The sequence below is a fragment of the Carassius carassius genome, chromosome 10, assembly GCF_963082965.1.
Source record: "Carassius carassius chromosome 10, fCarCar2.1, whole genome shotgun sequence".
NCBI lineage: Eukaryota > Metazoa > Chordata > Actinopteri > Cypriniformes > Cyprinidae > Carassius > Carassius carassius.
In genome coordinates, this window is record NC_081764.1 from 15,302,447 (window position 1) to 15,316,859 (window position 14,413).

The 14,413-nt window shown below is 36.3% G+C and overlaps 1 protein-coding gene across 5 annotated transcripts in view; it reads right to left on the reverse strand.

Moving 5' to 3' along the window:
• The window catches only part of LOC132151854 (protein WWC3-like), a 48,379-nt gene extending 36,676 nt beyond the window's left edge, over positions 1-11,703 (reverse strand). For 3 of the 5 annotated variants that reach the window (XM_059560302.1, XM_059560301.1, XM_059560299.1), the window contains exon 1: positions 11,311-11,702. In XM_059560302.1, coding sequence (XP_059416285.1) covers positions 11,311-11,456 — 146 coding nt within the window. In that variant the 5' untranslated portion in view covers positions 11,457-11,702. Of the gene's footprint in view, positions 1-11,310 lie in introns of all 5 variants that reach the window. The other 2 variants (XM_059560300.1, XM_059560303.1) reach the window with 1 other exon arrangement.
• Between the last annotated feature and the right edge of the window lie 2,710 nt (positions 11,704-14,413).

A 14,413-nucleotide genomic window follows, 5' to 3' on the forward strand; every position in this document is an offset into this window, starting at 1 on the left:
AATCTCCTCAGTGGGACTCGAGACCGGTGAGTGGCGCAGGTGTCGCTCATTTCCAAATCACTCCACCGGCCTCGCTCCGTTCCCACAGCTCTTGGCCCTGTTCCACTCTTCACAATTATGTATAATACAAAAAAAAAATATTATGTCTTCCAGCTGGTAATTCAGAATAAAACTAAATATTCAGAATAAAAGATTGTAAATAGTTCAGAGCATAAGCTTGAATTGACTAGTCTTAAAGGTCTCTACACACCAAGACTCACAACCACAGGCAACTTACTTCCCACAATACAACACAGCAGGAAACACCACATACACAAGCATGATGTCCATTTCCTAAATAAGAACTACAGCTTTACAGCAGGTCTCTTGCTAGGTTTATCAAACTCTCCAAATGACAGCAGAAAATCATGCCCCATGTAGTAGAGATTGTCACACAAACTGTAACACTGAACATAATGTGAGACGTGGACCTCAGACAGGAAACAGGACCACCCCACATTCTCACCAGGAACCTTGGGTCAGGATCCTCTTTCTGCAGTGCTTTCAAAAACAAAAGAAGACCAGATCTCAAAAACTGAACTCTGAAATCTGCATACACGTACATTTTTCATACTGAATTACCTGAACAAATCACTAATGTCATGAATATGCAATACACACTGGCAGAGAACAATCATCATAAGGCTGCTGCCCTCAGTTTCAATTCGGCACTGAAGTTACTTGTAAGTTTCTCAAGCGAGTGTTTTGTTTCAGTTCCTGAGAGACCCTCTGTGCTCTGAGAGAGCTAATCTTCCCATACCACGCCTTTTCTTCCAGAGAGGAAAGCAGCTCTGCCAGAAGGAGAGGTCTCGGAGTGTTTAGCGGGCTGAATCCCAAAACCCGTCATCGGCAGAGCAAAAAAGAGTTATGGGCCCGTGGGTTATTTTAAGACTTGGGAATTTCTCAAATACACTCTGAGCAATGCAATTTCTCTCAAATTTTTAACCAAACAGAGAATGGATGTCAAGGCCATTTATGAAGCACAAACTTGAGTTCTATGAAAGTTCAATCACTTAAAATCCAATTTTAAATGTTCAGTTAGTTACTAAGGGTGCTTTCACACTTGGTTCGCTTGTGTGGTCCGAACCGGAGTTCAATTGCTCCCCCCTCCCCCTGCCCACGCTGAACTGTGTTCATATTATTTTATTTGGGACCGAACCAATGGTTCATTTGCGTCATCAAGACTGCAGCTTTTTACCCCTTTGCTTAGTAATGACAGCGCAGGAGAAGGCGTCAAATGCATAACATTGCTCTCTGTACTTTTATATATTTACATTTTTGAACCGTTCATTTTGTTTACAAAGCTTCAGTACATAACGGCACTTATGTCTGTCTTATGAATGTACTGCAGGTGATCTAAAAAAAATGCTGAAGGCGAACAGAAATAAGATATACAGCTCTGTTTGCAGGAAAGGAAAGTGAGTGAAACACACATTTTTATCAAATAATACATCATTAATAGCGCTTCACTTCTGCGATTTGGTACGATCGCGTTCACATCAGAAGCGAACCGTACCAGAGTTCACATGAAACAAACCCCAGACCACCCTTTTTAAGTGGACTCGGGTACAGTTTGCAGGAGCGCACCCGAGTTCGGAAGACAACGTTCACATCATCCAAACAAACCGAACACCAACGTCAATCGAGCCCGGGTGCACACAAAAAAAAGTGCTAGTGTGAAAGCACCCTAAATCAGTCTACAAGAGGAAATAATTTGGAACTAACCAAGTCTCTGTCATATTCTGAACACTTCTGAAATTCAAATAACCTCACGAGGTACAAGTTTTCTCTTCAGAGAGCAGTTTTACTCCGGAATCCTGCTACAAGGAATGTCATAGAATTTCACTCTGGGGTGTACATGCCAAAATTAAAAGCAATTTAGCACACAACGCACAAGTGTAAGACATTTGCTGTTTCTATAATAATCTACTCCCTGATATTTCCCAGGAGATATTTCCATCCGGAACAGTGCACTTTTCCCTGGTGGGAAGGCATGTGTAACTGGAGTCTGGGCCGTAGGTCCAGGCCTCGTCTGGACATCCACCCTGTCGCTTCTTCAGCTTGAGCCGTTCTCGACAACAAAGAGCCGGACCAGCATTCCGCCTGCAAATTAAGATGCTCCCGAACAACAGGCTCTGCATTCCTCATCAAGAATGTGTTTCTCTAAAAATAATATTCCCAAATAAACTTATTATAGTAGCCTGGACCTGGAGGCAAAGTTTTAATGCCCTTGGCGCACCAAACACTTCTTTCTCAGTTCTGCTAAATCCAGTGGCAGAACTTTTGTTTTGGCAACCATATGTTTTCAAGTAGCATTTTCATTTGCAAGCTGCCGTTACAGGCATCACCTTTCATGTGGGCTGATCAGCTCTGTATTACTTTATGAGGACTTTTTATTGGCTTAATTAATTCACAGCCTTCGTTTAGACATCTTGTCACTATGGCACAGTGCGGCCTCTCCTCTGCGGTTTTACGTTTATTTGTTTAATGGCTTGCTTACCAGCAGATATATTCTATTGTTAAAAACACGTCACCACTCTACAAACCAAAAGTTTTTAAGGGGAATGGAATAGCTTTGATGCTACTAAACGTATGTATTGCGCAATCTCAGCTCTTGTTTCCATTGGGTATTCTATATCATCACCATCACAATCAAGGCAGAAGGCATCTGAATTAGATTTAAAAACAACAGAACAAAAAACGTATCTATAAGATTACATTATTTTCTTAAAAAAAAAAATAAAAAAAACAATAATAAACCGATATGGTCCATAACTTTCAAGATGACACTTATGCCTGAGCTAATCCTGAAACCATAAACAGCATAAGCGGTTGTTCTATGTATATGCAGAGATCCACAAGCGTGAATCTAAAAATTGCATTCTCAGTTTAAAAGACTGTATCAAAACTATCAAGGAATTTCAGTTATGTTGTTCATTCATGTCCCGGCAGCTGAGTGCATCAGACAGCACCGGAAAGACATCTCCTCCTATCGTTAAATACAGCATCTTATAGAAATAGGCTGACTATAAGCAGAACTGCTGAAGAACATCCGTTCTGACACATTTAGATACAGCCTGGCCTCCTGCTATCACTCTCACATCAAGACAATGATAAACAGGGAAAACTGTGCAATAAGAAATAGATGGCGAAAGGAAGAGAAAATATCTCTTGGGTATCTCACAAAGCCTGCCAAGGACATGCTCTAAAGATCTTCTTTTTTATTATTTTTTTTAACTAACAAACTAAATTAATTCATTAAATAACATTTCCCCAACATTTTTTCATAATGACAATTAGGAGGGAAAATGTTTTGAATAATTTTGAAATATATACAAAACAAAATGAATGTTCCTAAAATATTCAAAACATGAGAAAGTAATACTTTATGTACTCGTTAAATATTACATGTACTTACTATTGTAATAACAGAAAAAGTTGCATAATTACATACCCTAAACCAAACTAATAACAAATTAATAACATGAGGTTGCTAATTCAAACCCTAAACCTATAGCAAGTTCATGTTATTAATTCATATTACTCGGTACTTAAATGCACAATTACACTGTAACAAAGCTACTGTAAAATAAAGTGTAACCTACAAGAATTCTTATATAATCTTCTGAATAAAATATGTATGGTGAAATATGCTCTCCTGGGCTACATATTTTAAAAATGTGAATTTTAATAATTTTAAAAAGACAGCTATGTCTGTTGGATGTGTTCTTGATCTGGTTTAATAAGGATCACCCAACTAGACTAGACTGGCTTATTACCCAGCTTGTATGGTGCCCTGGGTGCACGGTGCCACTTCTAAATAAAATTAATTTAACATAAATTTTGCTATTTTATATAAATTTATATTTTTAAATTATTACAAATTTCAGGCTATTTTAGCAAGATGAGCGATAGATGCATAGATTTATATTTTGCATATTTCCTCTCTTATACTTTTTTTAGGTGACATTTAATAAAGTGAATAAAGTGAAAATGAAAAGTATTGCACATTGCACATTATTACCAATCACACACGATTCTGTTGAGTTTATAAATGCAGTGGCCAATCAGAGGCATTCAGATGACTGATTCTCGCTGACTGAATTTTGTTCTCTCATGAAAACTCTCATCATAAATAAAATGCAGATGTGCGCATGATGTAAGAAAGAATTTTGTTTCACAGTTTACAGGTTTAAACTCATTCCAGACTAAAGTCAGCCTTAATGTTCTTAGATAATTAAAACATTTTTTTGCTTGATTTCTATATGCTATTTGCTTTTTTTTAAATTCACAATTTGAAAAACTGTAGATATGAAAGTGTAACTTACAATGGTTTTACATTGTGATCCCGTTAAATACAGTGGGTATAGAAAAGAATCACCCTTCTTTAAAATAATCACATTTTGTTGCTTTGCAGTCTGGAATGAAGATGGACAGTTTTTGCTTTATCCAGCTGTATTTACTCAGTGCAACTTTTAACGTCCAAGTGAAAGATATAACACCAACATAAAATAAATAAAAAATAAAAAAACTGAATCACTAAGGCTACGCTTACATGACAACGATGTAGTAAAAAATGGACAAGTTTTTCCCTTGCGTTTTTTGAAAAGTTTCAAGCATATATTTTCAAAACTATTCATGTTTACACATATCTGCGAAACCGGCCAAAAACACTGTATTATGTATGCCAGGCCAATAATTGGCGCTGTCGACTTGTTAGTAAATAGTCCCTGTAAGGAAGTGATGATGTTGCATATGATACGCATAAACGCATAAAACTTTTCCCGCTTTTGACTGAAAACATTGTTGTGTAAACGGCCCCTAAGTTGGAAAAAGGATTGTCCCCTCCTGAAAATGACTTAAACTCAATCACCTACTTAATGGCACACAAAACCATTTGACTTTCAGCTGTGATCATCTGTGGTCATTTTTAATTCACTCAGTATGAAAAAAACTTTCCTGGAGCACTTAATTCCTTGGTAGTGCAATTGAAGCAAACAATCAAGTTGGAGATGGATACAAAAAAAAATTCAAAGGCTTTATCAGTGCCTAGAAGCACAGAGAAGTCTATTATTAAGAAATTTAAGGTATTTGGTACAACATAGACCCTCCCTTGATCAGGACGTCACTCCAAAACTGGATGAAAGAGCCAGGAGGAAACCTGTCAGAGAAGCTACGACTACGCAACTTCTCTGGGTGCACACTCCGAGTTCACACCAGGTTAATTGACCCACACGGTGACATGATATTGATGTGCTTTGCAAATGAGTGGTAAAAACCCAATCTCGCATTGTTTTGTAATTTTTTTTCTTGTTGTAGGCGCCCAATGCGTCTATGGTATGAGTTTGGGGCATAAGTGTGGCAAATTTATTTTTTTCTGGCTCTCAATGGACTTCTTCAGACAGCCATGCATTAAAATTCCTCAGTAAATGGCCCTGACGAGTTTGGTACATCCTGCTAATCTAGCATTCCAGGCATGATCGGCATAACCTGTGTGTGACCAAATGCACCTGGCATGCTTCAAAATCAGAGTGAGGCTGAGATCTGTGTCTAATAGTTTTGGTTTTAAGCTTTTAATAGGAAAATGCTTAACCATCAAAATACTGCTGATATAACTGATGTCACACTGATTTCATTCTGTCACACAGGTCTGTTAATTTCTAGACTGTTCTGAAATTAATATTTACCAATCTTCAGGCTGGAACTGAGGCCAAAGAAGTACCCATAATGTGATAATACTTTTTTTAAACTGGTCTGATAAAAGCAACAGAGCAAACGGTCCTAAATATATTTAAATATAAATAAACCACATCGAGCAGTATGACAACAGGAATCAGATGATACACCCACTCACAGCTCATCCCATTTAATCAGTCCATGCAATGAAAATAACAGAAAATAAAACATGGGTGCATCCCTAAATAACATCTATTGAAATGAATTATTCTATTTAATTTGCCGCAAATAAAAAAAGCTGGAAGGGACAGAGCTAAAATCTGTTCAAAGGGTTGGACTGTCTCAGTGTCTTAGATCACATACTTTTAACAACCCATGAGTTTTGGAGTTCTGGAGTCTTCCCATTTACTGGAAACAAATCAACATCAAATTAAATATGGAGTCGGTATCTACCTTTAAGTCCATTAACAATAAATTAAAGTAACAATCAAGTTGGCTGTATATTACTCTAAACAAGACACTGTTATCCATGGGGTCGTGATGCCCATCCAAAAATGGAGATGGGCATACAAGAGTTTTTTATAACCTGTATCTTGAAGACGATCATACACACATGAACATCTTTCGCATCTTTTGAGCATATTTTTGCACTATCAATGTGACACTGAAGACTGGAATTCATGTTGAAAATTCAGCTTTGCAATTACAGACATAAATAATTTAAAAAATATTTATATTTAAATGACAACATGTCATGATATTAGTTTTACTGTATGATCAAATAAATGCATTTTACCAACCTCAAACTTTTGAACGGTAGTGTACGTAAAATATCAAGTTCTCTTACACCTCAAATATAACATAAAAGCAATATTTCTGTTAATACACACGTGTCACTGACTCAGCGATCAAAAACTGCTGATACTGTCTGTTTGCACTCATTTGTGCAAAGCAAGACTGAGAGCAAGTTTGCATAGACTATAAGATTCAAACTGAACCTGCTGTACCTAAAAACATTTTGTATGCTGTAGACCAAAAACGACATTTGATACCTGTGCCTTTACAAGCATGCTATTGTAGTCTCTCATAATCTAGAGCCTTAATGGAGCAAACACAATATCTAGACAAACTGTTGTCAATTCAGAAAAGAAATCTTCCAAACAAACACACTCCACATGAAACAAAAGCCATGTTCACCAATCCCCTTTTAACAAAAAGACTTGCCCTCTTAACCGACATAATGAAAACACCAAGAGAAGCAAAATAGCACTGAGGGGTTTGCGCTCATGTGAATAACCTTTTGGCGCTGGCAACACGGCTTCTGCTTTCCAGAATAATTGAATTCGGTGTGCATTGTGACCATGTATAAAGGCTTTACTTTGCCAAGCGGCAGGCCTGACTCTGGCCATTGCATAACAGAGCCTGTAAAGAATAAAGGAAGAGCCGCTGGGGCCTGGGGATGGAGGGAGAGAAGACATGTGGGAACTGCTGCCTCCATTGGGCAGCTTTGTCTGGGGCCGATCACGGGCATAGTCCCTCAGGCATTAGTGTAGGCATGCCTGACATTGCACTAATTCCTGAGTCACAAAAGCCTCCCCACAGACACTACACTGGAGCAAGTGGACGAAGGAGATCGGACACTAAGGGAATCACCTTTAGAAATCATGCAGTCGACAGTCCTTATGGCAAACAGACGCAGGCAACATTCGCTGTTTACCCAACTATTGTCTTGCCGAGGTGAAGCACCCTTCCTGCCACAGAGCCCCACTTGTAAACAACAGAACTAAAGACAATGCCAAAAATATTATAAAAAAAGACCTCTTTTGTGTTACTGAGATCAAAGATTAATGTTCGCAACAGAACGCCAGGGATGAATTCTGAAAAGTAGACTTCTTTTTTGCACATCCAGCACTGTGAGGTTCGCCGCTCGAATTGCAGTCATGTGACATTTTCAAGCCATGACAGAAAAGCAATACCACAGAATATTTTTTTCAGCCTTTTTCGATGGAAGTCACGCCCACCCAAGAATGATAAAAACTTTACAGATACATTCTAAATGACAGCTTATTAGCAATCATTTTCACATAAAGACACAAAAATCTTCAGCATTCTTGTTCTGCTTTTAGGACTTCAGTTATAACAAAAAAAGAACTAAATGCCAATATTCAGTTAAGAAGTGTTATATTCAGTTAAGAAGATAGCCCTGTTTCACAGAGGAGCTCCAGTGGTTTCCCAGGTGACTGAGCAGTGATTTCACACACTGATTCCAATTTTCACTACAAGCCGTCACCATGCCTGAAAACCCCGAACTTATGTTCACATGGTGCACAGCTGATGCTCAAACAAGGTGGTGATGTAAAACATCATGGCCATTAACAACTTCATTTCCTCTCAATATTGTATCTTTCTGAAGAATTTAAAAACCTATGAGCAATTATTTTATATTAATTCAATTATTATATTAATCACAATTTGATTTTTGAAGTAGGACCATACAGTACCTCAGATAAACAATGTAAAGCACTACAGGAAGTCTCCATAAATGCAAGTAGAATCAAAGCTGAAAATTCAGTTTTCATGGTGAATTGTATTCCGCTCTTATGCTCTATGGTCTTATTTGCCCTTAAGAAATGACTGTAATTCAAGAGTCAAGATCTAATTTAAAGTTCCGACTCCATCATAATATTTGTTTTATTTCTATATTAATTAGCTCAATAACTTTGTGTTAATTTTCCTCAAATGTAAATTTTTTTGCATCAGAAAATTTGCATGTACATGTCTGTCACCTAAACCATTCTAAATCCTTAAATACTAAATATGATCAGCCCTTTCACTTTCTGGTGAAATAAAATAAATGAATTAAAAGGTAAATGCATACAGGTGACCCCCAGACTTGACTGACCTGTTCTGGCAGAACAACAGTCAGTTTTGACAGAGGTGCATTCAATAATAAAGTCCACAATGGGCAAGATTGTAATCAGTTTGTAATGTAAAATATATTTAAATTAAACACTGTTTTAAAACTACAAATTTCAGTACAGACAGGAAAATTCAAAACAGAAATAGGGTACAATCAAATGCATTAATAAAATAATAATATAGTGCATTAGAAACTCTGATGCTTGATTCACAAGGATAGACTTGTATTATTTTCAACTATTTTGAGTTGGCGAGAGAAACGAAGGAAAAGGGTGAGAATGTCATGAGACACGCTTTAACTCATGTCGCCCACATGAGCGCCCCAGTTCAACATGTCGTCCTCTCACATCCACCTCAACATCTGCTGGATAACTCCTTAACGCTCTCCTGACATGCAAATATAAAGTTTCTCAGACTCTAATCAGCTTCACATTACAAAATCATGTCACATTACTTTGTTGAGGGGAGCCTTCAAGCAGATCAGGTTCTTCTTATCTAGATTCATTTCAAGCTACCCCATTCCGTCTCTTGAAAAGGAGAGGAAAAGTGGAAGGAGGGCATGAAAAATGCTTTTGAGTGAAAATGAAATCGGCAGAATGTAACACAAGAGCAATGAACACAAAAGCAAAAGACTTTCAATTTGTGTGGGACGTTGCAGTGTCCATGACTAAGCCAGCAGTGTAATGTAAAAAGGCACAGTTCATCCAAAAATAAAAATTCTGTCATCATTTACTCACCCTCCAAACCTGTACAGACACAAAAGAGGATATTTTGGAAAATGTGAGTAACCAAATCGTTTCTGGTCCCCGTTGACTTCTGGTATTTTTCCCACACTATGGAAGTCAGTGGGGACCACCAAATTTTCGGTTACCCACATTCTTCAAAATATCTTCTTTTATAATCTACAAAAGATAGAAATTCAACACACAGATTTAGAATTTTTTGGGTGAGCTATGCCTTAAATAACATTAACAACAATAACATAACAAAAAAAAGTAGAATCACTCATAAAGATGCTAAAATCGTGTTTTACTCATAAAACTACAAAAAGTATTTATTATTATTATAAAATTACATAGATATTAGTTTTGTAAACTGAATCCAAATGATCAGTTCTCAACACAATGACACCATAAAATGAGAGTCATACAATGACAGAACTGCCTTTGAGGTGGTGATCTACTAGCTCATTGTTTTGACAAAAGTGACCGTACAAATTAAGATGAAACCATATCAACTACCCTAAAGGCAGCAAATCCCCTCTATTTAATTTACACAAGGCTTCTAGTTAACTCGTGTTTAGATGAGTTGTGCTGAAAGGCTGGTTTCTCTGCTGCAGAAAATACAGACCTCACAAAGCACATCCACACTGCTTTCCCAGCGGCCCAGCTAGCATTCCATACATATTTGCACATGGAACTCTTGGAACTACAGTTCAATTCTCTCTTTCATTTGAACACTGTTTACATTATGTGACCACTTTCAAAAAAAGAAAAAATGAAGGGGAAAAAAAGACATGCTTTTAATAACTAACTGTAATTTGCATTTCTACAGTATCTTAGGGATACTGAAATAATGGTGTAAACTGATATTCTACATTCTTCATGGTGCCAAGAGAGAGACCACCACACATTTTATGATTATTCAAAGATCTATCTATCTATCTATCTATCTATCTCTCTCTCTCTCTCTCACTCTATATATATATATATATATATATATATATATATATATATATATATATATATATACGGAATTTTTTTTAAGCGCATTCAATCGTGGCCCTGTGCTAGGTTCCCGTTACAAGCTATCTAGATTGAGCCAACATAGCTAATGAGGGAAATTATTGGGTGACACAGGGTCAGACGCAAATTTGTATCCTTTATAATTGACTGACAGTCATGATTAGCTCAACTGTGGAACAGTGATAATCAGGGATCTAATAAGGAAATAAGGCAATATTGGGCAACTCAGATCAATCCCACAAAGACTTTGATAACACTGATCAATTCAAAGAATATATTCCCAAAACTTAACTCAGTCATAATGGTTATCCCGCATCTTTTACAAATTCTTATAATAGAACATTCACTGATACAGATCATTTTGTTCTCACAGCTTTCATAAAGACAACCCAGCATCTGAGAGAATATTATAGGATGCTTATTAACATCACTCAGCTGGTTACATCTATCGTAAACAGAAGCGTTATTCATCTTTATAACTTATATACTTAATATTCTATACATTGTTAAACATTTACATTATTTAGCATATTATAGATTTTTCTTGCAGTGTTATATATAATTGAATAAAAAAATTCTCATACATTATATTTAGGTTGTTAAATACCAATCCAACCAAGCGCAATGCATTACATTGTACACTTTTTTTCCCCAGGTGAATAGTTAGTGATGTGCAATCCAGCAAACGAACATATTATTTACAGTTCATGTGATAGTCAATTAGCATGACAAGCCCAAAGAAAGAATAAACAACCAGCCATGTTGCACGGTTTCAGCTCTAGAATGTGGAATGAAAACACTTCCATTCCTAACTGTGCAACTTCCCTCGCTTCTTAATCATCACTTCAATCTGAGCCCCCGCCCTCTACAACCAAACAATCATCAAACTTCAGCCAATAGAGCATGCAGCCCCTCTCCCGATCACTTTTACCTGTCTCTGGGGTCGATCCATGAAGTTTGTCGAGTGTTGTGGTCAATGTAAAAGACTCTGCCATCATAATCCCTGGCTTCCTCCCAGCCCGGGGGCAGCGGCAGCTCCGAGCTCTCTCTCCGCTTACAGCTGCTCACCCACGGCATAGCGCTGCTGGGACGGTTGGGGGGTCTGACCCCCTGCCTTTACTCCAACAACAAATATATCTCAACTCTCTACTGCATTACAAATGTTTAACTCCCATCGACTCTCGCAAACAGAAAACTTCACGGCGAAGAAACGAACGTGGGTCAAATCGACACAGGCAGTCCTGCATCCACCTTTTCCGAAAAGTTTTGCGGCGCTCTCATGACTCTATGTGTCGGTCCTCCATGTTTGACTCTATCTACCATCTTTCATTCCACACTGTCCATATTCGGGCAGGCGTATTTGCATAATCACCGCCCCCAAGTGCCTACGTATATGAAAGTAAGCCAATAAAGACGCTCGTATGATTTCGGGATTGTTGTTGATGGAATTGGATACAGTTTTTCTTCTTCTTAGTAGTAGTAGAAGTATTAGTAGAGTATTAATAATAATAATTATAATAATAATATACAATTTATCAAAGCAACGTTTATCTCACTGGACTAATTGAATGGATAAAAAAACTTCTATCTAAAAATCTAATCTAAAATACTTGTTTAGATTATGTTAGAGGACTAGTCTGGTCCAAAATGTTTAAAAGTAGCCTACTCCTAATTGAAACATATTTCGTCTCGTGGTGAACTGTTGCACTCTCTGAATATTTTACGTTACAAGAATGAGAAGATACTGTTTGTGCTTAATCACAGAACTTCAAACGCTTCATGTGTGTGTGAATTAGTTTTCATTTTTTATATAAGTGCGCCCTCTGGAGATGTGGTTTTTACATCAGTAATAGATGTGTTGTAGTAAACTCAGGAGAGGCAGCGTCTTTAGTTTTAATCTGTTGTACATCATTGCTTATCTACAACAAACATACATGTGTTTAGTTTTGTTGTTTTCTTGTCACGTGAATACTATCCATAATTTGCACTTTTAAGACTTCCAGCAAAAATTGTGGTTTTTCTCTCTAAAGGTTTCCCAAATCAAAATTGTGAACATTTATTTATTTATTTTTTTTATGTATTGATTGATTGCTTGAATGAATGATTGATTTATTGATTTTTATTTATTGATTGATTGATTTTTCAACAACAGCCTGCCCTGGCTGTGACCCAGGCTAAATCTGGCATATTTAAAAAAAAAAAATTCTGTGTTATTAATGTGTGTTGTCCCTAAATGAATGAATGAATGAAATTAACCTGTATTTTTAAGCCTATATTAAGTCACTGACATGTTGTACTTTAATGGCTCACCATATACACATTTTAATACCTTTACATTTTTAAATCTAACCTCTAACATTTAGTTCTCACATCATAGATCAAACCTCTGAGTGCCTTGTCATCTCCTTATCTCACTATTTCCTGTCGGATAAAATAAATCTAGCTTTTGTTTTTCTACTCCTCATTTGTTTCCATTTCTCATTACACTATTTAAACACATTAAACTACTCTGTTAACTTTAAAAAAAAAAATGAAGTTATAAACTGATGCCCTTGCCTGTGTATGCTGTAGTTTACACTCAGCCTACATTTTGTCAAACCAATTTAAATGTCATCAAAAATATAAATTCTGAACAATTTATGAAATATCAGAAAGAGTGAGAAAAAGACACTAGGACACTGGAATACATTTATCAGATAGAGATTACAGCTCTATTACGGTTTTCACAAATAACCCCAACATCCTGAACTTCTGTAGACATTTAAAGGAAAAGTTCACCTAAAAATGTGAATTCTGCCACAATTATTGCACACTCATGTTTTTTCAAGTATCAGTTTGTTTAATCTGAAACTCAAAAAGAGGAATTTAGAAGAATGCTGACGCTATACCCTTTTCATAAATAAACTGTGACCATGAACTTTCATATTCAATCAAAAAGAGGAAGATCAAACAGTAGGTTTGGAAAGAGAACTATTCTTTGACTATAGGAAAGTTTAGAAAAAAATTACATTTAATTAAATAAAATCACAAAATCAAGCGTCTGACTGCAAATGTTAATAACTAACTGTAATCAACATCATTTTCAGACAAAGTCTGAAATGTGTATGTTAATTATGTGTTTGTTGAGAGCCAATTATGTGTTTGTGGAGAGCCACTGTATCGCGTCACATATTTTAGCCTCCTGCAATACGTGGCATTCTGTAAGTCTGTCTCAACACAATCTCAAACACTGCAGAAGCCAGATCTCTAATCATCCAGACAGCCTCATGCTTAAGGTAACACACTTTTCCTTGAATATCTAATACATTTTTATGCATAGCAATATATTGCTGACATAAGTATCAAAGTTACTTATGTTAGAAAACAAATATTTTTCTTGCACAATGCTTAATTGCATTTGATATTAATTGTACACTATGTCAAAACATGAAATGGTTTTGCAAGTGTAAGAAAAGGTATAATTGGCATTAATTAGAAAGGTTGGAAAGGAGAATTGTTTAACAGGTAACAGAAAAATATGTTGGGATCAAAATGTCTGAAGCTAAATTGAAAAATCAGCTTTCAAAATCTAATTTAAAATCTTCAAATTGGCAGTAAAATAATTTTTAATGTTTGTGTAGCTCAACTGGTGGTGCATGACTAACAACACAAGGTTGTGGGTTATACTCCCAAAGAATGCACATACAGGCAAAACATTTACCTTGAATTCAGCGGAAGTTGAAGTTGCTTTAGATAAATGCTTCTGTCAAATACATCATTTTAAATAAATTGATGTAAATGGAAATGTTTATGGTTCTTAACCATTTGTTGATCCGTACAATAATCAGATTGAATCACAAGATGCTCTCATTCTCAAATCATGCTGGTTATAGGAAATGAATCATGAAATTTTATATACCAACTTGAGGAACATTTCAAATTCTCAAATTCATGTCCATTTTTGATTCAACTTCTCACTCCAACAGTTTTGATTATAATATAATCTGTAATGAAAACCAATTTAAAAAGGTTTAAAATTAAATTAAAATGTACTA